This window comes from Alosa pseudoharengus, unplaced genomic scaffold (assembly GCF_046254945.1).
Source record: "Alosa pseudoharengus isolate Yale_2024_CS ecotype anadromous, Long Island Sound unplaced genomic scaffold, YU_APseudo_1.1 YU_APseudo_1.1_scf_1, whole genome shotgun sequence".
NCBI lineage: Eukaryota > Metazoa > Chordata > Actinopteri > Clupeiformes > Clupeidae > Alosa > Alosa pseudoharengus.
The window spans coordinates 31,231,595-31,256,594 of record NW_027468564.1 but is presented as its reverse complement, the minus strand read 5'-3'; the positions used below and the strand labels follow the sequence as shown (position 1 = coordinate 31,256,594).

Genomic DNA, 25,000 nt, shown 5'->3' with positions numbered 1-25,000 from the left:
AGTAAAATCAGTAATAATATTGCCATTAATTAATGCATCTATCAATATTTATTTCTGTATGCTTTGACAACACATGTTTTGGTCATGTCAAAAAATCCTTTAAAATTTAAATCGAGAATCGGCGAGGAAAAAGTGCGTGAGATAAAGTGAGGAGACAATGACCCTAGTCGAGACAATCAGACATTCACGGGAGGAGATGAGACAACGTGGAGCGCTGCGGATATGAAAGTTTGCTAAGAGGGGGAGAGAGAGAGAGAGAGACAGAAAGAGAGAGAGAGGTAGAGAAAGAGAGACGGAGAGAGAAAGAGAGGGAGAGAGACAGAGACAGCATACGGCAATTGTACAGAGTGAATAGAAACGGTTTGCCACAGCAAGATCAGATCAAATGTCTTTGAGAACGAGGCCTGCCGTGTGTGTGTGTGTGTGTGTGTGTGTGTGTGTGTGTGTGTGTGTGTGCCATTTGTAGCTTGGCACAATTCAATCTGATCTAATTGAATTTGAAATGAAAGGCATTAGGGACAATGCTGCAGTACGCAGTAAACTCAAATCAGCAGAAGAAATAAAGGCACCAAGCTCCTTCTACCACTCCTACTAGCACTACCACTAATACTACTACTACTACTACTACTGTACCACTCCTACTAGCACTACCACTCCTACTAGCACTACCACTAATACTACTACTACTACTACTACTGTACCACTCCTACTAGCACTACCACTCCTACTAGCACTACCACTAATACTACTACTACTACTACTACTGTACCACTCCTACTAGCACTACCACTCCTACTAGCACTACCACTCCTACTAGCACTACCACTCCTACTAGCACTACCACTAATACTACTACTACTACTACTACTGTACCACTCCAACTAGCACTACCACTCCTACTAGCACTACCACTCCTACTAGCACTACCACTAATACTACTACTACTACTACTACTACTACTGTACCACTCCTACTAGCACTACCACTAATACTACTACTACTACTACTACTACTACTGTACCACTCCTACTAGCACTACCACTAATTCTACTACTACTACTACTACTACTACTGTACCACTCCTACTAGCACTACCACTCCTACTAGCACTACCACTAATACTACTACTACTACTACTACTACTACTACTGTACCACTCCTACTAGCACTACCACTAATTCTACTACTACTACTACTACCACTACTGTACCACTCCTACTAGCACTACCACTAATTCTACTACTACTACTACTACTACTACTGTACCACTCCTACTAGCACTACCACTCCTACTAGCACTACCACTAATACTACTACTACTACTACTACTACTACTGTACCACTCCTACTAGCACTACCACTAATTCTACTACTACTACTACTACTACTACTGTACCACTCCTACTAGCACTACCACTCCTACTAGCACTACCACTAATACTACTACTACTACTACTACTACTACTGTACCACTCCTACTAGCACTACCACTAATTCTACTACTACTACTACTACTACTGTACCACTCCTACTAGCACTACCACTCCTACTAGCACTACCACTAATACTACTACTACTACTACTACTACTACTACTACTACTGTACCACTCCTACTAGCACTACCACTAATTCTACTACTACTACTACTACCACTCCTACTAGCACTACCACTCCTACTAGCACTACCACTAATACTACTACTACTACTACTACTACTACTACTGTACCACTCCTACTAGCACTACCACTAATTCTACTACTACTACTACTACTACTCCTACTAGCACTACCACTCCTACTAGCACTACCACTAATTCTACTACTACTACTACTACTACTACTACTACTACTACTACCACTCCTACTAACACAACCACTAATTCTACTACTACTACTACTACTACTACTACTACTACTACTGTACCACTCCTACTAGCACTACCACTCCTACTAGCACTACCACTAATACTACTACTACTACTACTACTAATACTACCACTCCTACTAGCACTACCACTAATTCTACTACTACTACTACTACTACTACCACTCCTACTAACACAAACACTAATTCTACTACTACTACTACTACTACTACTACTACTACTACTGTACCACTCCTACCAGCACTACCACTCCTACTAGCACTACCACTAATTCTACTACTACTACTACTACTACCACTCCTACTAACACAACCACTAATTCTACTACTACTACTACTACTACTACTACTACTACTGTACCACTCCTACTAGCACTACCACTCCTACTAGCACTACCACAAATTCTACTACTACTACTCCTACTAGCACTAATTCTACTACTACTACTACCACTACTACTAATACTACTACTACTACCACTCCTACTAGCACTACTACTACTACCACTACTACTACTACTAGCACTACCACTAATTCTACTACTACTACTACTCCTACTAGCACTAATACTACTACTACTACCACTACTACTATTACTACTACTACTCCTACAAGCACTACCACTAATTCTACTACTACTACTACTACTACCACTCCTACTAGCACTACCACTAATTCTACTACTACTACTACTACTACTACACCACTCCTACTAGCACTACCACTAATTCTACTACTACTAATACTACTACTACTACTACTACTACTAGCACTACCACTAATTCTACTACTACTACTACTACTACTACTACCACTCCTACTAGCACTACCACTAATACTACTACTACTACTACTACTACTACTCCTACTACTCCTACTAGCACTACCACTCCTACTAGCACTACCACTAATTCTACTACTACTACCACTCCTACTAGCACTACCACTAATTATACTACTACTACTACTACTACTACTACTACTCCTACTAGCACTACCACTCCTACTAGCACTACCACTAATTCTACTACTACTACTACTACCACTCCTACTAGCACTACCACTAATTCTACTACTACTACTAATACTACTACTACCACTCGTACTAGCACTACCACTCCTACTAGCACTAATTCTACTACTACTACTACCACTCCTACTAGCACTACCACTAATTCTACTACTACTACTACTACTACTACTACTCCTACTACCACTACCACTAATTCTACTACTACTACTACTCCTACTAACACAACCACTAATTCTATTAATACTACTACTACTACTACTACTCCTAACACAACCACTAATTCTACTAACACTACTACTACTACTAGCACTACCACTAATTCTACTACTACTACTACTACTCCTACTAACACAACCACTAATTCTACTAATACTACTACTACTACTCCTACTAACACAACCACTAATTCTACTAATACGACTACTACTACTACTACTACTACTACTAGCACTACCACTAATTCTACTACTACTACTACTACTACTACTACTACTAGCACTACCACTAATTCTACTACTACTACTACTACTACTAGCACTACCACTAATTCTACTACTACTACTACTACTACTACTACTACTACTACTACTAGCACTACCACTAATTCTACTACTACTACTACTACTACTACTACTAGCACTACCACTAATTCTACTACTACTGCTACTACTACTACTACTACTAGCACTACCACTAATTCTACTACTACTACTACTACTACTACTAATACTAGCACTACCACTAATTCTACTACTACTACTACTACTACTATTACTACCACCCCTACTAGCACTACCACTAATTCTACTACTACTAATAATAATTATAATATCAATAATAACATATATACAGTAGGAGTTAATAAACACACAGAATATATACTCACATGTACTGAAATACAGCTGGTAAGATAGAGATATAATGCATTCTTACACTGGTGTATTTGTGTGTGTGTGTGTGTGTGTGTGTGTGCCTGTGTATGTGCCTGTGTGTGTTGTGTGTGTGTGTGCCTGTGTATGTCCCTGTGTATGTGTGTGTGTGTGTGTGTGTGTGTGTGTGTGTGTGTGTGTGAGGGTATGTGTGTGTGTGTGTGTGTGTGTGTGTGTGTGTGTGTGTGTGTGTGTGTGTGTGTGTGTGTGTGTGTGTGTGTGTGCGGGTGTGTGTGTGTCAGTGTGTGTGTGTGTGATAACGAAGCGTCTTGTTTGAAGCCGAGACGAACGGACCCCTCTGTCTTTTCGCCTGAGGCTGCGCTACAATAGGATCACCTCAACCATGACAGAGATTTCACTGTGTGTGTGTGTGTGTGTGTGTGTGTGTGTAAAACAAAGAGTGTAGATTGTGTGTCCAAACATGTACAAATGTGTGTATATAATATTCTGTGTGTGTGTGTGTGTGTGTGTGTGTGTGTGTGTGTAAAAACAAAGAGTGTAGATTGTGTGTCAAAACACGTACATATATATGTGTATATAATATTCTGTATGTGTGTGTGTGTGTGTGTGTGTGTGTGTGTGTGTGTGTGTGTGTGTGCGTGCGTGCGTGCGTGTGTGTGTGTGTGTGTGTGTGTGTGTGTGTGTGCGTGTGTGTGTGTGCCAGAGTGGCTGCATGTCATGTGCAAAACACAGAGTCTCGCAACAAGTCATCATCTCCACACTTTTCCCTGTTTGGTGACTAGGATTTTCACATCAGCATGCCTCACTGTATTTGTCTCTGTTGCATATGCACGTGTGTGCATGAGTGTGCTTGCGTGACTTAGCACTTCACATAAAAATGTCCTCTGTCTGTGTATGCATGTGAGCAAATGTGCATGGATGTGTGTGAGAATGTGTTTGGAAACTTGTCTCATGATACACTGTCACCAACACGTGAGTTTTTTTTTCTACAAGGCAAAAGTACACCATTTCAGGTCTAACACCTCAATATTTCATTTAATATTTAATTTGCCATTCCATTTTGAAGTATTTCAGACAATGCACTAGAACGGAAGGTTTCTTTTGCCTACAATATTCAATATTATTTTATTTTTATTTTTTATTTGCTTTATATTCATATAATCATATGGAGAAGGGATACGGTTGGTTTGTGATGAGTTGAAACGTATGTGTGTGTGTGTGTGTGTGTGTGTGTGTGTGTGTGTGTTTCTGTGTGTGTGTGTGTGTGTGTGTGTGTGTGTGTGTTTCTGTGTGTGTGTGTGTGTGTGTGTGTGTGTGTGTGTGTGTGTGCGCGTGTGTGCATGTTTGCGTGTGCATGTGTGTTGGTTTGTATTGTAATGAGTTGTAACACAGTCCAGAGTGCTTTCGGGGGTGTGTGTGAGGGGGGGGTGCTATCAGAACTTTCATTATCAACAACCCAATTAACCGTACCACTCTATTGCTGAAACAAACGCTTGACTGATATTTTATGCATGCAAAAAGAACAAAAAGCGGAGAAAAAAGAACACCAAACTGCTGAATTACTGCCATTAACTGTTCAGATGGCAAAGCTACAAAAAAAAAACATGCAATGAAAAACTGAGAAGCCAATCAATTCTCAACAGACAGACAGACAGCCAATCAGACCACTTGGCAACTGGCAGCCATCCAATCAGATTGCTTGTCAGCGGGGCTCTTGCGAGTGTGAAATAAAAGCTTTCCAGTGGCACGTATGGAATCAGATTCTCTTATATAGTTCCACTCCTCTAGTACCTCATCTAGTTCTTACTGCACCCCTTTTCTTTCACACACTCGTTCTCCATCTCTCTCTCTCTCTCTCTCTTTCACACACTTGTTCTTGACATCTCTTTAACACCTCTTTGTCATCTCCTCTCCTCCATTCCCTTATCACTGTCCTTTATTTCTTTTTTACTGTCTTTCCTCTTTTTCCCCTTTTCTGTCACTTTTTTTTCTTTCTCTCTTTCTCCTCCTGTCACTTTATCTGTCAGTCTGTTCTCTAGCCTGCTGTCAACCAGTGAAGCATTGCTGGACACATTTTTTTCTTTTTCCTCACTCTCTCTTTCTCCATCTCCACCCTTCTCTCTCTCTCTCCATCTCTCTCTCTGTCTCTCTCTCTTTCTCTCTCTCTCCCTTCACTTGTCCGTTTCTGGTCTATCTCTAGGGGTAGATCACTGTAAGAGGCTTGAGTGTCTCCTGCAGTCTTTTTTCTTTCTCTCACTGTTTTACTCTCACACACACACACACACACACACACACACACACACACACACACACACACACACACACACACTCCCCCTTCCCCCTCCATTAATCTTCCACCGTTGGCTGACAGCCCGTCATCTGTTGTTGCCCCAACCTTCCCCTACAGAACCCTCCAACACTTTCTGACTTTGTTCTCTCTCTCTCTCTCTCTCTCTCTCTCTCTCTCTCTCTGTCTTCATTGCTATAACCTCTTCTCTTTTTCTCACTCTACCCCTCTACCCCTTCTCTCTCTCTCCACTTCTCTCTCTCATTCCATGTCTCTTTCTCACTCTCACCATCCCTACTGCTCTCTCTCTCTCTTTCTCTATCCTCTGTTCACCTGGTTGACCACCAGCTGTCCATTTCTGACCTCTTTAGCCTCCTCCTGTTGACTCTCCTCCTCCTCCTCCTGTCTCTTTCACCCCTCCATCTCTCTCTTCCTCTCCCTCCTCTCTGTCCCTTCATCCATCTCCTCTATCCCTTTCACTTCCTCACTCTCTTTCACTCTCTCCTTACCTCCTCCCCATCCACTCCTCTCCTCTTCATCCTTTCATCCCACTCTATTCCTCTCCTCCATCTGTTTCTCTTCTTCTTCTCATCCTTCTCTCTATCCCCCTCTCATTCCCCCCCTTTTCTTCAACTCTTCCATCCTTCTTCCATTATTCTTTATCATCACCACCCCCATCCATCTCTCTGCACCCTCCTCTCTCTCTCTCTTCCTCTCCATCTCCCTTTCCTCTCATCCCTCGCTCTCTCCCTCCTTTTCTCTCCTCCTTTTTCTCTCTCCCTCCTCTTTTCTCCATGATCCTTCCATCTTCTTTGACCCGTCTGCCCATTCATCTATCATTTGCCTGCGGGTGGGGTTGCAGCACCTGCCCTCTTCTCTTCTCTTCCCCTCCTCACCTCCCTCCGTTCATCCCTTCAACCTTTATAAAGTAAGTATGTTTTCACCTCTACACAGTTTAAATGATCTTTATATCGTAAGCATGTTTTCACCTCTACACAGTTTAAATGGTCTTTCTATCGTAAGTATGTTTTCACCTCTACACAGTTTAAATGGTCTTTCTATCGTAAGTATGTTTTCACCTCTACACAGTTTAAATGGTCTTTCTATTGTAAGTATGTTTTCACCACTACACAGTTTAAATGGTCTTTCTATCTTAAGTATGTTTTCACCTCTACACACTTTAAATGGTCTTTCTATCGTAAGTATGTTTTCACCTCTACACAGTTTAAATGGTCTTTCTATCGTAAGTATGTTTTCACCTCTACAAACTTTAAATGGTCTTTCTATCTTAAGTATGTTTTCACCTCTACACACTTTAAATGGTCTTTCAATCTTAAGTATGTTTTCACCTCTCGCCCTTCAGCATGTACTGTCACACTGATGTAATTTGAATGGTGTACAATGAATATTACAGTTTTTTTTCACAAAAGCTGAAAAGCTAAACTCCATTCTCTAAACCAAATTCTCAGTTGCCTGAAAACATTTATTGGATTGAGCACATTTTTGACAAAACCTTAATCAGTATTCAAATATAAAATGCAATTTACAGATTTCATACACTCCTTTTTGCGAAACTCTAAAAAAACATTATCATACAATAAAACACATTTTTGTGAACTTGCGTGAAGCACTTCTGATGCATAATGGTAACCACAAGTGGCAAAAAGAAAGCACAAATGTTTTCACATCTCCCCCTTCATATTTAAATACTGTACAATGCATTATTGGTCCATTGAAGATAACATAACATTGTAGAATTATAATTAGAATCTTGGAGTTTTTGGTTTGCTGTTTTTGTCACAAGTCACAAATTGTACATGATATACTCAAATTTACTTTGATGGTACATGTACCAAAACAGGCTAGCCACTGTTACATACACGAACATGCCCTTTGAAAAGGTCACAACAGCTTTCCAGACATCCCAACCTGCAAAAAGTCATTTCAGGGAGGTATCACGACCCCCCCCCCCCCCCCCCCCAAACAAAACAAAAAAAAAACTTTAGCCTAGTCAGTCGGCCTACACCAAATAAGGAAGGCCTATAGATAGAAAATATTTAGATTTTGGTAGTTTGGTGTTTTCATGTAGCCTTGGCAACTAGCCATCTAGGCTATAGGCCTGAATAATATGCACATTAATTGGCACTTAAACTCACCTCAACATGTCTTTTGCAATCATTTCACTTGGCATGGGCAATGCTAAAGTCACTGTTACAAACAGGGCAGCGTGCAAGACTAGGCCTATCATTATTTTTTACTCTTATGAGACAAGGGTAGCCTACATTTTCGTTTTTTTTTTGAAGCACTGACTCTGCTATGACGCTCTTATTCATACACTGAACTGATTAATTAAGTTCGTGAGAAAAGAGATCAATTAAAGCCCGCCTACACTGAAAACTGATTGGTTTATTTAGCGAAACAGGCCAATCAGGATGCTCTCTCTCTTGGATGCGCTCAGGCACACACGCACCACCCCTCTCTCTCTCTCTCTCTCTCTCTCTCTCTCCCATCGTGTGCGCGCTACACTCAGATGCACACGTGGTCTCGAATGCTCGCTCTTGATCGCTCACTCTAGATTCCGGGAGATTTTATCTAATTTGCGGGCGTCAGGGAGCCGCTATCAATATACGGGAGACTCCCGGAACTTCCGGGAGACTTGGGATGTCTGGCTTTCATGGCAGAACAAGTAAACTAGCTCCAAAAAATCTAACAGAACACTGAGATAAGAGATACTCTTTTGGAATCAGTATGTGGTCCCCCAGGCATTGCACTCATGGCCAAGTGCTACAAACATCTTACTCTATTCATTGAGTAACAAGACCACAACAAAATCCCAACCAGTTCTCATCTCAGGGCGCTGGTAATGGCCTCCTTACACCAAACAACTTTGACAAGATTTGGGAAAGATTCTTGAAAGATTGTAGTCTTTTAACTAATTCCCCAATTCAAGCTTTACTTAAAAGACTACAATCTTTCAAGAATCTTTCCCAAATCCCAAATGTGAAAGTTGTTTGGTGTAAGGAGGCCATTACCGAGCTGAGATTCCTGTAAGTCACAGTGATGGAACGGGACTCTCATTTAAATTAGCATTTGCCTTTAGCTTGCTTGATGGTATGCTCCCTTGATGACTTCCAGCATTGATGTACGTATCGACAGCAATCAGAGCACTCAATTCTAACAGGATGTCTGCTGTATGTTTATTTATTTTCTTTATTTTTTTCTTTAACTTATGTTGCCTATATTATTATCGTTTGTTTTATATGCTTTGTGTCATTTTAACATGTACTATGTACTATTACAAACCATGACACCGGTCCATTTTGAATTTCCCCTTGGGGATCAAGTATCTATCTATCTATCTATCTATCTATCTATCTATCTATCTATCTATCCATAGACAACAGATGTAAAATAGCTATTTGGCTAATTCTGGCATATTTACATTTCATGTTTATTAATGTGCAATGTCCATGTGAAATAAACCTTAAATAAAAAAGTAAACATCAACAATTATCAATGGGTTGAGAATGGGCTGAGACTTCATCGGAATTCATGCAGCAATGGATTCTGCTGCCATCCAGACAACTCAGAAGTTGAAAGTTGGACTTAAGTTCTGACTAAATGCAACTGGGAAATTTCAAGTCAGAAATATCGGACTTCCGAGTTGTCTGGAACATAGCATTATGTCCTGAACTAGTGTAAAATATCTATTGTGGTATAATTTGCCATAGATGTAATCTAATCAAAACTGGTGACCCATGATTTTGTTCCATATTGACTGTAGATTTCTAGTCACAGTCAGACAAATTTAAACCCTTTGTAACCGACTGAAATAGTAGCTGTGTTTATTTTTTCCAGCTTGAATAAAAAAATAAACATGGTGACAAACATGTCAGACAGTGAGTTCTTAAAAGAAAACTGATGTAACACCATTTTCTTCCTCCCTCTCTCTCTCTCTCTCTCTCTCTCTCTCTCTTTTTCTCTGCGTTTACTTGGCTGGCCACCAACTGTCAGTGGTTGGTCTCAGTGGTACACAAATGATGACGCAGGTTCCAGACCGCCTGTTCTTTCGGTCATTTTCTCTCTCTCTCACTCTCTCTCTATCTCTCTCTCTTCTCCCTGACTTTCTCTATTTCTCTGTCTTTATTTTCTCTTGTTGCTTTATTCTCATTCTTTTCCCACTCTGTCATTCTATTTTGTCTTCCATATTATTTCTGTCAAAATGTTCTTTCACACTGAAGAGGCTTCTGAGGACATTCTCACTGCAAACTGGGGATGATTGAAGTTCCTCTGACCACAGTTGTACTACACCACTACTGTAATTTCCAAACTATTAGCCACAGTTTATACATTGATTTAGCAAAATGTCTTCAGCTATGAGGTTAATACATGGGGGCAGTTAATATGAAATTAATATGGTTCTGTTTCTTTAAACTTGCATAAAACACTGTCCTTTGGCTTATACACAATGCGGCTAATACACAGGAAATTACTGTACAGTAGATTCTGCAACACCAAACAGGGTTCTCTGTAACACTACCCTGTCCCCACATTATCTAGTAATATTGATGGCCTAAATCACTGTCAAAGTGTAGCCCACATAGTTTACTGAATCAACATTGTTGTAGTCAACAACATTATAGTTGAAATCATATAACAACAACAACATTACTGTACTTTAGCTCCTTCTCCTACTTTGTCCCAAAATATAAGATTCCTATAATGTTTTCTTCCTTAGGGTTAACCTGCCTTAAAAAACAAAAACAAAAACAAAAGCAAACAACGACAAAAAACAATTGCTGATTAATTCGCAGTTATCACCTTTTTTGTAGGCTACATTACCCACCGTAATAGGGAAAGCTATACTCCATGCATCTTATTCTATTAGTCTTAGCTCTCTTCAAAATCCACTTCAAACAACAATCAACCACCAATCAACCACCAAAACCTTCCTCTGAAGCACTAAACAAGAGAAAAAAGAAACCTCTCAGTCGCCCTCTTCCTCTCATTTCTCACTCTCTCTCTCTCTCTCTCTCTCTCTCTCTCTCTCTATCTCTCTCTCTCTCTCTCTCTCTCTCCTCACACCCCACTCCCAGTCAGGCAGAGTTCCAGCTGGCTACTGTCAACACCAGTGTTATGAAAGATGCCACTGAATCCACGCCTCCTTCTCTCCCTCCTTCTCTCCCTCCTCCACCCGTTCCATTCCCTTCTGTTCTGTTCTGTTTTCCTTTAGTTTGATTTTCTTCCTTCTCACCGAACACTTTGCTGATTTTTGTTTGTTTGTTGTTGTCCTGATTGCTGTTCAGTCCATTCTAGATACTATAGTACCACTTTAAATAGCATTTTATTTTGTAATTCCACCGAATGCTGCATTGTAATAATACTGTAATTATGTATGCATAATGTAATAATACTGTGACTATTGTCATATTGATTCCCTGATTACACAAATCCAGGGTATCATACCCTGACCATAATCTGAGCTTTGGTCCGGACAAATGTAAAACTAGATATTTAATGTGATATGTCACATTGTGTGCGTGTGTGTTTGTGTGTTTGTGTGTGTGTGTGTGTGGGTGTGTGTGTGTGTGCGTGTGTGTGTGTGTGTGCGGGTGTGTGTGCGTGTGTGTGTGTGTGTGTGTGTGTGTGTGTGTGTGTGTGTGTGTGTGTGTGTGTGTGTGTGTGCGTGTGTGTGTGTGTGTGTGTGCGTGTGTGTGTTTGTGCATGCGTGTGTGTGTGTGTGTTTGTGTGTGTGCGTGTGTGTGCGTGTGTGTGTGTGTGTGTGTGCATGTGTGTGCGTGTGTGTACGCTGATCATGAGAGACAGGCATGTTAGCAAGGAGGCTAAAGCCCATGGATGGGTGCTAGCGTCTGTAATAATGTCTACTCGACTCAGATCTGAACGTGTCTGATACTGCCACCTTACTGACTTTACAGTTGTTGACGAACGGTCATGATTACAGATAGCTCAGATAGTTTTATGCTACTTGCGTTAGCCTATGTAGCTACCCTATTACAGTAGCCTATTCATTGGTGCATATCCAATATTTAAATATCGATTCGGAATTTTATGAGTCGATCTCATAATTTAAATGAATATAGATAGGAATTAGAAAATCAACATTTTAAACTCACATTAAATACTCACATATTATAAACAAATAACACACACACACAAACACATCCTCCTCTCTCTCTGTTTCTCCTACCTGGCTGACCACCAGTCGTCCGTTGTTGGTCTCCGTGGCGTAGATTACCCAGAGGCCGTTCTCATCCACGGCCAGGTCGATGTCGGACTTGCCGCCCCAGCGGTAGGGCGAGGTGTCATGGTAGTTGGCGCCCGTCACGATGGCCTCACCGCTCTTGATGCGCGTGCGCAGATCGTACTTCACGATGTTGCGCGTGCGTTCCTTATTGTAGAACACGGCGCCGTCATACACCACAAAGCCTGTGCCGTCCACACGGCTAGGCAACCTATAGAGCAGGGTATGTATTTGATACAGCAACCTATAGAGTAGGGTATGTATTTGATACAGCAACCTATAGAGCAGGGTATGTATTTGATACAGCAACCTATAGAGCAGGGTATGTATTTGATACAGCAACCTATAGAGCAGGGTATGTATTTGATACAGCAACCTATAGAGCAGGGTATGTATTTGATACAGCAACCTATAGAGTAGGGTATGTATTTGATACAGCAACTTATAGAGTAGGGTATGTATTTGATACATTATAACTACAAGGCAACCTATAGACTAGAGTATGTATTTGATACAGCAACCTATTGGCACAGTGGTTAAAAAACACTGAATTAGAGTATGTATTTGATATAGCAACCTATAGATTAGAGTATGTATTTGATACATCAACCAATAGATTAGAGTATGTATTTGATACAGCAACCTATAGATTAGAGTATGTATTTGATACAGCAACCTATTGGCACAGTGGTTAAAAAACACTGAATTAGAGTATGTATTTGATATAGCAACCTATAGATTAGAGTATGTATTTGATACATCAACCAATAGATTAGAGTATGTATTTGATACAGCAACCTATAGATTAGAGTATGTATTTGATACAGCAACCTATATAGTAGAGTATGTATTTGATACAGCAACCTATAGATTAGAGTATGTATTTAATACATCAACCAATAGATTAGAGTATGTATTTGATACAGCAACCTATAGAGTAGAGTATGTATTTGATACATTATAATTACTCGGCAACCTATAGAGTAGAATATGTATTTGATACAGCAACCTATAGATTAGAGTATGTATTTGATACATCAAACAATAGATTAGAGTATGTATTTGATACAGCAACCTATATAGTAGAGTATGTATTTGATACATTATAATTACTCGGCAACCTATAGAGTAGAGTATGTATTTGATACATTATAATTACTAGGCAACCTATAGAGTAGAGTATGTATTTGATACATTATAATTAAGACCACAATGCTAAGCAACCTATAGAGTGTAAATTGCATTGATAATGTACTGTATGCATCAAGACATTTCTGAATATGCAGTACAATAACTATAAATGCCAGAAAAGGATATGCATAATACAGTATCAATCCAAAATCAAGATATTAAACACACACACACACACACACACACCCACTCACTTGTAAGTGGTGGTGACACTGTTCTGGCGGTAGTCGTCCCAGGAGGCGTACTCATACAGCATATCCGTCCTATAGGGCGTCCAGGGCATGACATATAGCCTATCACCCGCCTGCAGCGGGTCTTTACACCACGCCCCCGACTGATGCTCCGCCTCCTTCACCTCTTTAGCCTCCTGAACCCGCAACAACGTGCCGGGACAGACGAATACTGGAGAGGGGGATGGAGAGAGAGAGAGAGAGAGAGAGAGAGAGAGAGAGAGCGATACAGAGCGAGAGATGGAGTGAAAGAGAGATGAAAAGAGAGACAGATATAGAGGAGAGAGAGAGAGAGAGAGGCCAAAAGCAAGAGAAGTGAAAGAAAAGGGTGATGTGAGATGGAATAAGAAAGGAAAAAGAGATACAGGAGAGAGGGATGAGGAGAGATGGAGTGAAAGGGAGATGGACAGAGAGGCCAAAGGTAGAGCGGTGAAAGAGGGGAAGAAGTGCAGAGGGGATGAAGGGGTGAGAGAGCATCAGTAAAAAAGAGAGATAGTCACAGTGAACGAGAGAAAGAGAGAGAGATAATACAAAAATATAACAAAGAGAGTAGAGAGTGAGAAAGAAGAGAGGAATGGAGGAAGAACAGGGAGATAAATAAAGGAAAAGAGAAATAGTGGGAAGACAGAAAAGGGGAGAGAGGGAGAGAGTGAAAGAAATATAATTACATCAAAGCCATGACAGGGTAAAGGCCCAAATGTCATCATGCATGGATAGTCACACTCACACAAGCAAAACACACACACACACACACACACACACACACACACACACACACACACACACCCACACTCTCGTGACTACCTGCTCAGTCTGAAAAAGAAGACTGGGTGGAGGAAAGAATGAGAAAAAGCTAAACATCAATTGTGAGTGCAAGTCAGTGGAAAAGAGAGAGAGAAAGTGAGAGAGTGAGAGAGGGCGAGAGAGAGGACATTTATGTGTGTAGATAATTTCAAAATAAATGTGTATAATATTTCATGTATTCATAATATGTTTAAAATTGTGTCATTTGGTTGACAAGCTTAATTTAATGCATTGTACACGTTCTGCATGTATTACTGTAGTAGTCCTTCTTTTGTGTGCGTGTGTGTGTGTGTGTGTGTGTGTGTGTGTGTGTGTGTGTGTGTGTGTTTGTGTAAACGTCCGGTGCTGGATGTAATATAAAGCATTCCCTGTGCCTTTTCTTTTTTTCCCCCTTTCTTTTTTGCAAGCCAGAGCTATCAGCCATCAACCTCCTAACGCCAGTAATGTAAAAATGGGCAGGAACCAAATAAGACTGTCTGCAGACAATGCAATTCAATTTTGGTGCACAAATAAAGCGGGCTTGTCTCCTGAACGGGGCTACAACCACTTATGACCTTTGCCTGATCCTGCAATATTGTTTCCTGCTTCAGAAGTAGACATTTGACTCGTTTAAAATGAGTGGCTCACAAACCATGTTAACCGTTTCAGTGCACTTTTGATCACATTGCCTGATTGCCAGTCAGTCTAGGCAGTGGGCCGGATTTGTTGGAATGAGACCTCCTGGGGGCCGTCATTGTCATGGTCGTGGTCATGTTCATTTCTCTGCACTGGTATCAGAGTGTTGTTTGATGACATACTCCTTTACTACACCCACTCATGAGCAAACAAGTACAAATCATTTACTCGTCATATCGTGCTCTTTCTCTCTTGAAACACCCTACTTCCATGTCAGTTTCCTCTTCCTTCCTGAGGATGGTTTGTAGTGCTAGGTTTAATCAATTTATCACAGAAATTGCTTATTACAAATTGTTGAAGACAGCTGGATGTGAATATATTTTCTTTCTAATTTCCCCTTCCTACCCAAAACATCTTGGAGGCAGGAAACCTGTTGGCGGGCCTGATCTGGCCCCCCGGGCCCCTATGTTTGACACCCCTGATTTAGACAAGTGACAGCTTCTCCAGCTAGGTCGTTAGTTATGCTAACTAATTGTTTGCACTGACAGTAGGCTTATAAAAATAAAAACAATGACGCTGTGTTATATTGTGTGCCGACCCGTGTAGTGTTAACACTGTTTAACTATATTCCACGAATAGAGCCATACAGCTAAATACATAAATTGCTTCTAATTGTGTCTATACAATGTGTCTTTAATTTTATGGGAAAATGTGTCATCAAGAAATGAGTCTGAGAGAGAGAGAGAGAGAGAGAGAGAGAGAGAGACAGAGAGATTGCTACTGTACATTTTTTGTTTTAATTTGGTTAGCTGAGGTAGAATTGGACTGGAGGGCAGATGGGGGAAGGGCAAAGAAACCAGGAACTTCCTTTGGAATTAAATAAGGTGAAAGGTCAGGTTAGTTCAGACAGAGAGGGCTGTAATTGGCTCACTGAGCCGCCAGTCAAATCTAGGCCTCGCCTCACACATACACACTCTCACACACAGACATACACACACCCAGCCTCATACACACACATCTCTCTCTCTCTCACTTTCTCTCCCTCTCTGTTTCTCTCTCTTTAACACACACACACGGTCACACACACACACACACACACACACACACACACACACACACACACACACACACACACACACACACAAACACACAAACTTGTGCAAAATTTTATGAGGGGTTGGACATTCACAGGAACATGTAATATGACTGTTAACTGTCACAAAAGAAGGGGGTGTTTACATATTTTTAAAATATTTGATTCTAAATTAAAGAAAAATGACAGATTGGATTTCTTATTAAGGTATTTATTCTATTCCTGGGGGAGGCAAAGGAATGAAAAGGACAAGTGAAAAAGGAGTGTGAGAGAAGGAGAGAACAAGTATCGAGGAGGAGAACAGAGTCGCTTGGATCTGGACAAACTGACTGGAGAACTGAATGGAGATTAAACCAGCAAGCAAATGAGACAAAAGGAACGAGAGATAAAGAGAGAGAGAGAGAGAGTACTAAAGAGAGAATGTGTGTGCATTTTGTGTAAGCACCATGCCTACGTCATACGCATTAGATTAAAAGTAAGAGAGAGAGAGACAGAGAGATAGAGAGAGAGAGAGAAAGTGAGAAGGCTAAATAGAGTTTGTGTGCATTTTGTGTGCAAGGTACTTGTCATATTTATTACATTGAAAGCAAGAGAGATATGGAGAGAGAGAGGGAGAGAGATGGAGAGAGAAAGAGCTGATACTGTATGTGTAGGCATGGCAACAATAATTAAGTTTGCACTAATCTGAGCCTTTGAGTTTGAGTCTGTGTTGACATAGAACAGTGGTTCTCAACCTTGGGTTTGAGTCTATGTGTTGACATAGAACAGTGGTTCTCAACCTTGAGTTTGAGTCTATGTGTTGACATAGAATAGTGGTTCTCAACCTTGAGTTTGAGTCTATGTGTTGACATAGAACAGTGGTTCTCAACCTTGAGTTTGAGTCTATGTGTTGACATAGAACAGTGGTCCTCAACCTTGAGTTGGAGTCTATGTGTTGACATAGAACAGTGGTCCTCAACCTTGAGTTGGAGTCTATGTGTTGACATAGAACAGTGGTCCTCAACCTTGAGGTTGCAGGATAATTACTGGGCACATCACTTTTCATCATTTTTCAGATGTTTTTTTAAATGTCCCTTGCCATTGCTAACACACATGCATACAAATATTTATTGCTGTTCACAGTAGGAAGTTTAGCCAAAGCTAAGCATTAATAAATTGGCAATAGTAATATTGCAACCTTTGTGGGATAACAACGTCATGTCATGATGATATAGTCCTCTGTGTTGTGCCATAGGAATTATAGTCAGCTGTTATGAACATAATCATGTTCTCCTACGTATTCATAACACCTACAGTTGAAGAAGTAGAGGTACCATCCACTGATAGGTAGAGGTGACTCCTAAATAAGTTACATTATTCCAAATCAAGATTCCAATCTAAATCTAATCTGAAAGCACAGCAGTAAAAGCTATTATCACTTTTGTTATTAGTTATTATTATTCTGTCTGTGGGCAAAACGTGCATTGAAGGGGTCTCTCAAAAACCAATCAGATTATTTGTTGGGGTCGCAACTCAAAAAGGGTTGAAATCCACTGGTCTAAACCTGCAGTTCTCCATAAATATTTACTAGCATGTACTTGTTGGTAAGTATGTAAGGCCTGAACTGTTATTAAACATAATGGTGCATTTATGTAATGTGCAAAATATTATACATGTGTGTGGATATGCTTTCTTAGTGAGCAAGCATGCATGTGTGTGTGTGTGTGTGTGTGTGTGTGTGTGTGTGCACGCATCTGTGACTCCAAGTGGGTCTCTGTGTGTGTGCTTGCAAATTAGAATAATAATAGGAAAAAACAAAACGCATGGGCAACACTTTCAGCTCGATCATATCTGGAGGGATTGCAGTGGAGTTACTGTGACAGAGTGATAGACAGAGCGATAGAGAGAGTGTCTGACCAAAAGAGAGAGAGAGAGAGAGAGATCATAGGTGTAGAACAAAGGGTGCTACATCAAATTGGAGCACAACACAATAAGGGTAAGGATCAAGAAAGAGAGGAATAGATTGATAAACAAAGAAAGAGAGGGATGGGGAGAGTCAAAGAGAGGGAGGAAGAGCGAGAAAGAGAGAGAGAGAGAGCGGCGCTATATGGTTCAACACGGTCTTTACCTTTTTGATCCACTTCTATTCAAGCGTCGGAATAAAGGAGTGAGAAAACGGAGAGAGAGAGAGAGAGAGAGAGAGAGAGAGAGAGAGAGAGAGAGAGAGAGAAAGGGGAAAAGAAAAGTAGCAAAGATCAAGAGATCAAGAGGAAAGAAAGGAGTGTACGAAAGGTAGAGATTGAGAAGGAGAATAAAAGGAAGAATATAAGGGAAGAAAGACAAAGAGAGAGAAAGAGAGAGTGAAAGAGAAATACAGAAAGAGAGAGAGAGAGAGAAAGAGAGAGAGAGAGAGAGAGAGGGAGAGAGAGAGAGAGAGAAAGTGAAAGAGAGATGCAGGGGAAAAAAAGACAGATTAGCATTTCACAGCAGACTCCCAGGATTTCTTTTGTTTTTCAAAAAAAAGGTCAAGTAGTGACAGAACATTGGTTTCATGGTTATATATAGGAGCGTAGATATGGACAATCTATGGAGAGAAAGAACAAGAGGAGAGCGAGAGAGAGGGGTGGGACATGGGACTGAGAGAGAGAGAGGGAGCAGAGAGAGAAAGAAAAAGATATAGAAAGACTAGAGAGAGAGAGAGAGAGAGAGAGAGTGTGAGAGAGAAAGAAAGGATTGAACAGATGAGGAATGGGAGGGTGGGGAGGGTGGGACTAACTACGTAAGTCTTATTGTTTTGCCCCGCCCTTTCATCAAAAGCCACACCCCTCCTGCCCTACACGTCCCCAAAATAGCCAACAGTTAATCAGTAAGAAAAACCAATGGTGGTTCACTTAATCGGTGAATTAAACATTATTGCCCCCCGTCCTGTGGACTCTGCACTCCTCCACTCCCTCCCTCCCTCCATCCCTCACTCCATCCATCCGTTCTTCTGTCAGACGTCCGTCAATCACTGTATCCTCCTAGATCCTACAGGGAAGAAAAAAAAAGGTCCATCTTCTAGCGTATCTGTGAAAATAAACTAATTAGAAAGAGAGAGAGAGAGAGAGAGAGAGAGAGAGAGAGAGAGAGAGCACATTTGTTTGTGTCTGAGAGTGAAAAGAACAAGCGAGCATGATGGAAAGATGGACAGAGTGAGCAGGAGAAAGAGAGGAATTGAGAGAGGGAGGAAGGGAGTGAGAGAGGGAGATATAGAGGCCACTGCGCTCATCCATCATGAACCTGTCACTTTCATCCTTGCCTCACGTTTGACTGCCTGCTTATTGACACTCATTAGCTCCTGTGGTGTTCAAATGTAAAAAAAAGAAAAATTGCATTCAGTGCCAGAAAATGTCAAGCAAGATGAGGAGAGAGGAGAGATGAGGACAAGAGAGAGGGAGAGAGGGAGAGGAAAATACAAATATAGAATTAGATTTCATTAGATCACATGGTGTACAAACTAAATGAACAAAGTTGGCTGGATTCCTTTAACACAGCATTGGGGCCGAGCTGTAAGACTATGAATGACATTATAACTCATGAAAAGCAATCACAAACCAATGGGCCCACTACCATCCTGCATCTACTGCACCTCACGCCAAATCCAACTTTATTTAGATGACATTCTTTTTCAGAGCGATTTACAGAGGAGTAACTACAGGGGCAGTCCGCCTGGAGCAAGACTTAAGGGCCTTGCTCAGAGGCACCCCTGTGGCAGACCCTGGTATCAATCCCATGTCCATGTCTCACTGGCACTACACTTGGTCCTCACAAAGTCCTTTTCTCCACTCGGTGGCCATATTGTAACACTTTTGGGGTACTTATCGGGCATCTATTTTGGCAGAAATGCACATGCGTAAGCGCTAGGCACCTCCTCTATGGAGTGACAGGGGGTGTTAAATGTGTAAGTGTGCTAGGTCCTTCTCTATGGAGTGACAGGGGGTGTTAAATGTGTAAGTGTGCTAGGACCTTCTCTATGGAGTGACAGGGGGTGTTAAATGTGAAAGTGTGCTAGGACCTTCTCTATGGAGTGACAGGGGGTGTTAAATGTGAAAGTGTGCTAGGACCTTCTCTATGGAGTGACAGGGGGTGTTAAATGTATAAGTGTGCTAGGACCTTCTCTATGGAGTGACAGGGGGTGTTAAATGTATAAGTGTGCTAACCTTCTCTGTGTAAGTGTGCTAGGTAATAAGTGGCATTTCTCTGGTCAATTCACCATGTGATCTCATAAACAAACAAACAAAAAACATTTAGGATCAACTCCAGATAAGGTCAAGAGTATTCATAGATTCATAATTTATAATCTACTGTAGTATTTTAATTAAGATTGACCACATAAAAACTGGAGCCCAGTGCACTCCCCTCCGCCCCCCCTCCTCCTCTCTCTCTCTGTCTCTCTCTCTCTGGCTCTGTTTAAAAAGGAAGACAGCTGCCTGCTGCCTCCTTCCCTAAATAGAGAGCTGTCTCACTAGACATGACTTTGGATTGAATGCATCTTTTAGGAAAGAGCGTAGCACTCTAGAATCTATGACGTTAGCAAAAGCCGGAACGTTAAACTAAACTAGCTTATGGAAGCTAGCAGACTAATGGTAGAAATTAGTTTGATGGGCAGCACATATATCAGACCAGACACTATCAATGGTTACAACAATGGTATCAGATAGTACAGCATGTATTTCTCGCTTCTAATCTACAAATCAAAGCAAAATAATTCACACAAATCACATTTCAACAGATTCAGCAGCCATTAGCAATGTCATCCGCCATCTTTATTTAGTTTGCTTTGCTTTCAGACGTTGCCGCAAAGGATTATGGGTAGTAGGGAGCATGAAGTGAGCATCGATGCTGTCTTCAAAAACGACCGTTATTCAAAACGGCAGTGTTTCCCATACATTGACTTATTTGTGGCGGCCCACCACAATATCAACATTGACCTCCACACAATGATTTTCAAGGTTGTACTAAATTGTGCTAAAATCTAGTTAGCATCATAACCACACTGTGCTAATTTGCGAAAAACTGTTGCATTCAAGTTAATTATGCAAACCTACCACCACAAATTGTCAATTCTGTGGGAAAATAATTTTAAGATATCTTAGAAGGCAGCACAACATTTTTTTTTCGGTTTCGAACTACACTTGTTGCCTCGCTCCCCAGTTAGATAAGCGGTTTTTACTTTTTCGAACAGAGCCTCTGTCTCTCTCTCTCTTGGATTTCAGTACATGAACACACACACAAACAAACAAACAAACACACACACACACAAACAAACAAACACACACAGAGAGACAAACAAACAAACAAACACACACACATACACACACACACAACTCAGACACTTATGCCACATGGAGACACTGAGAACACTGAGAAAAGAATGTCACTCTGTCGACATTTATCTAAGCTGAAAAGCACAACACATACAAAGACACTTGGCATGCTCACTGACTGACACACACACACACACACACACACACACACACACACACACACACATATATACACACATATACACACTTATGCAAACCACCCACACTGACATTTATCTTAGGTGACAAACACACACACACACACACACACAAGCTTTTTTTCTGCACTTGCATCCTGGGGTAACAGGACAGAACGTCACAAACACTTGTGTCTCCTTTGTCAGGGAGGAAGTGTTAAATAACGCATGTGTCACAAATCTGACTCTTCCGCTGTACATACCTACACACACACACACACACACACACACAAAACAAACAGAAACACACTCACACACACAGACACACACGAACAGACACACTCACACACACTACACAAACACACATGCACATGAACTACTAAACCTAGCATTTCATTTTGCCACTCAAAACAAAGTGGTTGTTATAACACATATCACCCTACAGCATAAAATATAGGATAGAAAACCCTTAAGGGTAGCCTGTTAGCCTGTGCTGTTGAAATGATTTTGGATGTAAGGGATGTGAGATTGAACCCACATGTCCAGTCATTCTAGCTCTAGTCATTCTAGCTCTATGACTTAGTGAAAGTAAGTAACTAAATAAATTGATTTAAGGCACATATAAAATGCAGTTTACACTGACCACAATGCTGTACAAATTAAAATGTATTTTTTTAATACAAATTAAATTTTAGTTTTTTAATACAAATAAAAAAAACAAATACATAATACAAATATCAATAATGATCATACTCATAAGGGCAGGAAATGCCAGCGAGAAGAGGTGCGTTTTGAGTCTAGATTTAAAACTAGTGATAGAGGGAGCATCTCTAATGGAAGGCGGCAGCAGATTTCACAGGCGTGGTGCGGCTACCGCAAAAGCTCTATCGCCTCTGCTTGAGTCTGGAGCGTGGGACATGCAGAAGACCCTTGCTGCAGGATCTGAGGGACCTGGAGGTTGAGTGGTGGTGGATGAGGTCTGATATGTAGGGAGGTGCCAGATTGTTACCAAACTTATCCTCACTAGTACTGAGTCATATCTATTTGGAGACATACTGTACTGTCGCAAGATCTCTGTCCCTATGACTGACTCTTCTCTATTATTGTGTTACATGCTCCAAATGTCAAGCACTTTGAGCTGCATTCTGTGTATGGTGCTATACAAATAAAGGTTATTATTATTATTATTATTATTATTATTATTATTATTATTATAGACAAGGATGTGGTAAAAGAGACTTTTCCTAAAAAAATGAGACCACAACAGAGTGTGTGTGACCTGAGGGTATAAAATACTTGCTGTGAGAGAAAGAGTAGGGTCTTTTTCCCCAGTAAGGGCTCTCAGCACAACCAGGCTACTTCACAAGGGAAAATAATTTCACACATACATCCTTAGCAATACACATTCAGCACTGCCACATGAGTCTACATTTTACTCTATACTGTGGAAAGCCATTTTACACTTACGCTGCAATACGCTTTTCACATTCTTTATCATTCAAAATACATTACATTAATTTTTAGCTGTAGAAAAACATACTAAACAAACTAATGAATGAACTTGCATAAAACAGAACTTTCAATGTTTTGATTTTTTTGATTTTTTTTAAAAACTACCACAGTCAGATTGCATGGCAGAGTGGTGTTGATGCGATAAATGGTAAGAAAGATTTACACTTAAAAATGTGTAAATGTTAAAAAGTGTATGAATAATGCAAATTGTATGCAAAGTAATGCAAATCAATATACAATATACTATATAATTCAAACATACAGTCTAACTATAAGGCTTCAATGAAGAATACATATTTTCCTTGAGATATTCTAAGGTCACCAACAGCAGTAAGATATAGTTACAGACTAGCCTACATTTAAACAATCTGCATAAAAATGTTTTGATTACAGGCTTCTAAATGCCAAACATATCTGTTACACTTAGATAGCTTCCAGGCTTTTGTTCAAATTGTCAAGCAAGCCAGCATGCCAGCACATATCGAAATCTCTTGAGTGGTATAGGCACTGTAGCCAGTTGCGAGTTGCACGTTTGCTTCATCTTGATGTGCCCAGGAACAAGACTTAATGTTACTTTAAAATGATTTACATAACTTCAATTGCTAATATTACTTAGATAGGCTGATAGTGTTAAAATTTGTATATTTTATTTCAATTTGGACGTTTCAAAGGGACAACTTACATTAAAAAAAAAAAATATTCAGATTCACTGGAAACTACAAGGAAACTACCAGGAAACGACTTCAAACAGCAATTTGAAAATGTACTTAACATTACCTTAACCAAACCCAACCCCTAACCACAACCATAAATTGTCATTAACAGAATGACAACAGATAGTTTATCTATAATCTGACCATCTGTTGACAGTCTATAGGAGACCATCTAAGTAAAGTGTGACAAAGGTAAACATGCAAAAACATGAACATAAACAGTTAATAACCCTTTTTGCAGATAAAATGTCATATAACACATCACAAACCAAATCCCAATTTAACCCCTGTACACTGATGTGCTGAAAGCAACCCTATTCAAGAACTGCAATGACAGTCTTGAAAACCCGGGACCTTGGGATCTGAGTCAACTTTTGATTTTGACATTTTCAATACAGCTAGCCCTACCCACAGCAAATTCTACCCTCCACTGATACTGAATGAGTGGGCAAATACAGGAACAGACGCAGGTTATTGTTGAGGACTCGCAAATTGTGTCTCTAGCCTACACAGATTTCTATTTCGATATTTGATGATTATTACAAATATTGATGGGCTTTCAAGGACATTTCACATCAGTTAGAAGAATGCCACTGAAAGCTTGTTTGAAGGGACATGTACAGTAGACCTAACAATTCACCCTAGCCCCTTCGAACCAAAATGAAAAAACGACATCCGTACCCCTAAACGTGAACGCTGAACATGGAGGTGTATCCAGCGAAGTGGAGAAGTAGGATTGGGCCTAAATGTGCCAGAAAGCGAGACAGAGATGGAGAATATGATAAATAATAATAAACTAATTAACAAACTAATAACGTAAGAGAGAGATGAAGTGCATGACAACAATAGTAACACACACACACACACACACACAGAGAGAGAGAGAGAGAGAGAGAGAGAGAGAGAGAGAAATACAATATAGTTGAAAGAGGGAGAAAAGGGCAAGAGCAAGATAGATGAAGAGAGAGAGAGAAAGGGAGGAGAGAGAGAGAAAGGGAGGAGAGAGAGAGAAAGGGAGGAGA

General features: G+C 40.5%; 1 protein-coding gene across 2 annotated transcripts in view; it reads right to left on the bottom strand.

The window, feature by feature from the left end:
• LOC143125356 (adhesion G protein-coupled receptor L1) overlaps positions 1–25,000 on the bottom strand; it is a 62,806-nt gene that overhangs the window by 28,151 nt on the left and 9,655 nt on the right. For both annotated transcript variants that reach the window (XM_076286746.1, XM_076286754.1), the window contains exons 4-6: positions 18,400–18,414; positions 13,745–13,952; positions 12,306–12,570 (exon numbers count right to left, since the gene is read on the bottom strand). In XM_076286746.1, the coding sequence (XP_076142861.1) occupies positions 12,306–12,570; positions 13,745–13,952; positions 18,400–18,414 (488 nt within the window). The remainder of the gene's footprint in view (positions 1–12,305; positions 12,571–13,744; positions 13,953–18,399; positions 18,415–25,000) is intronic.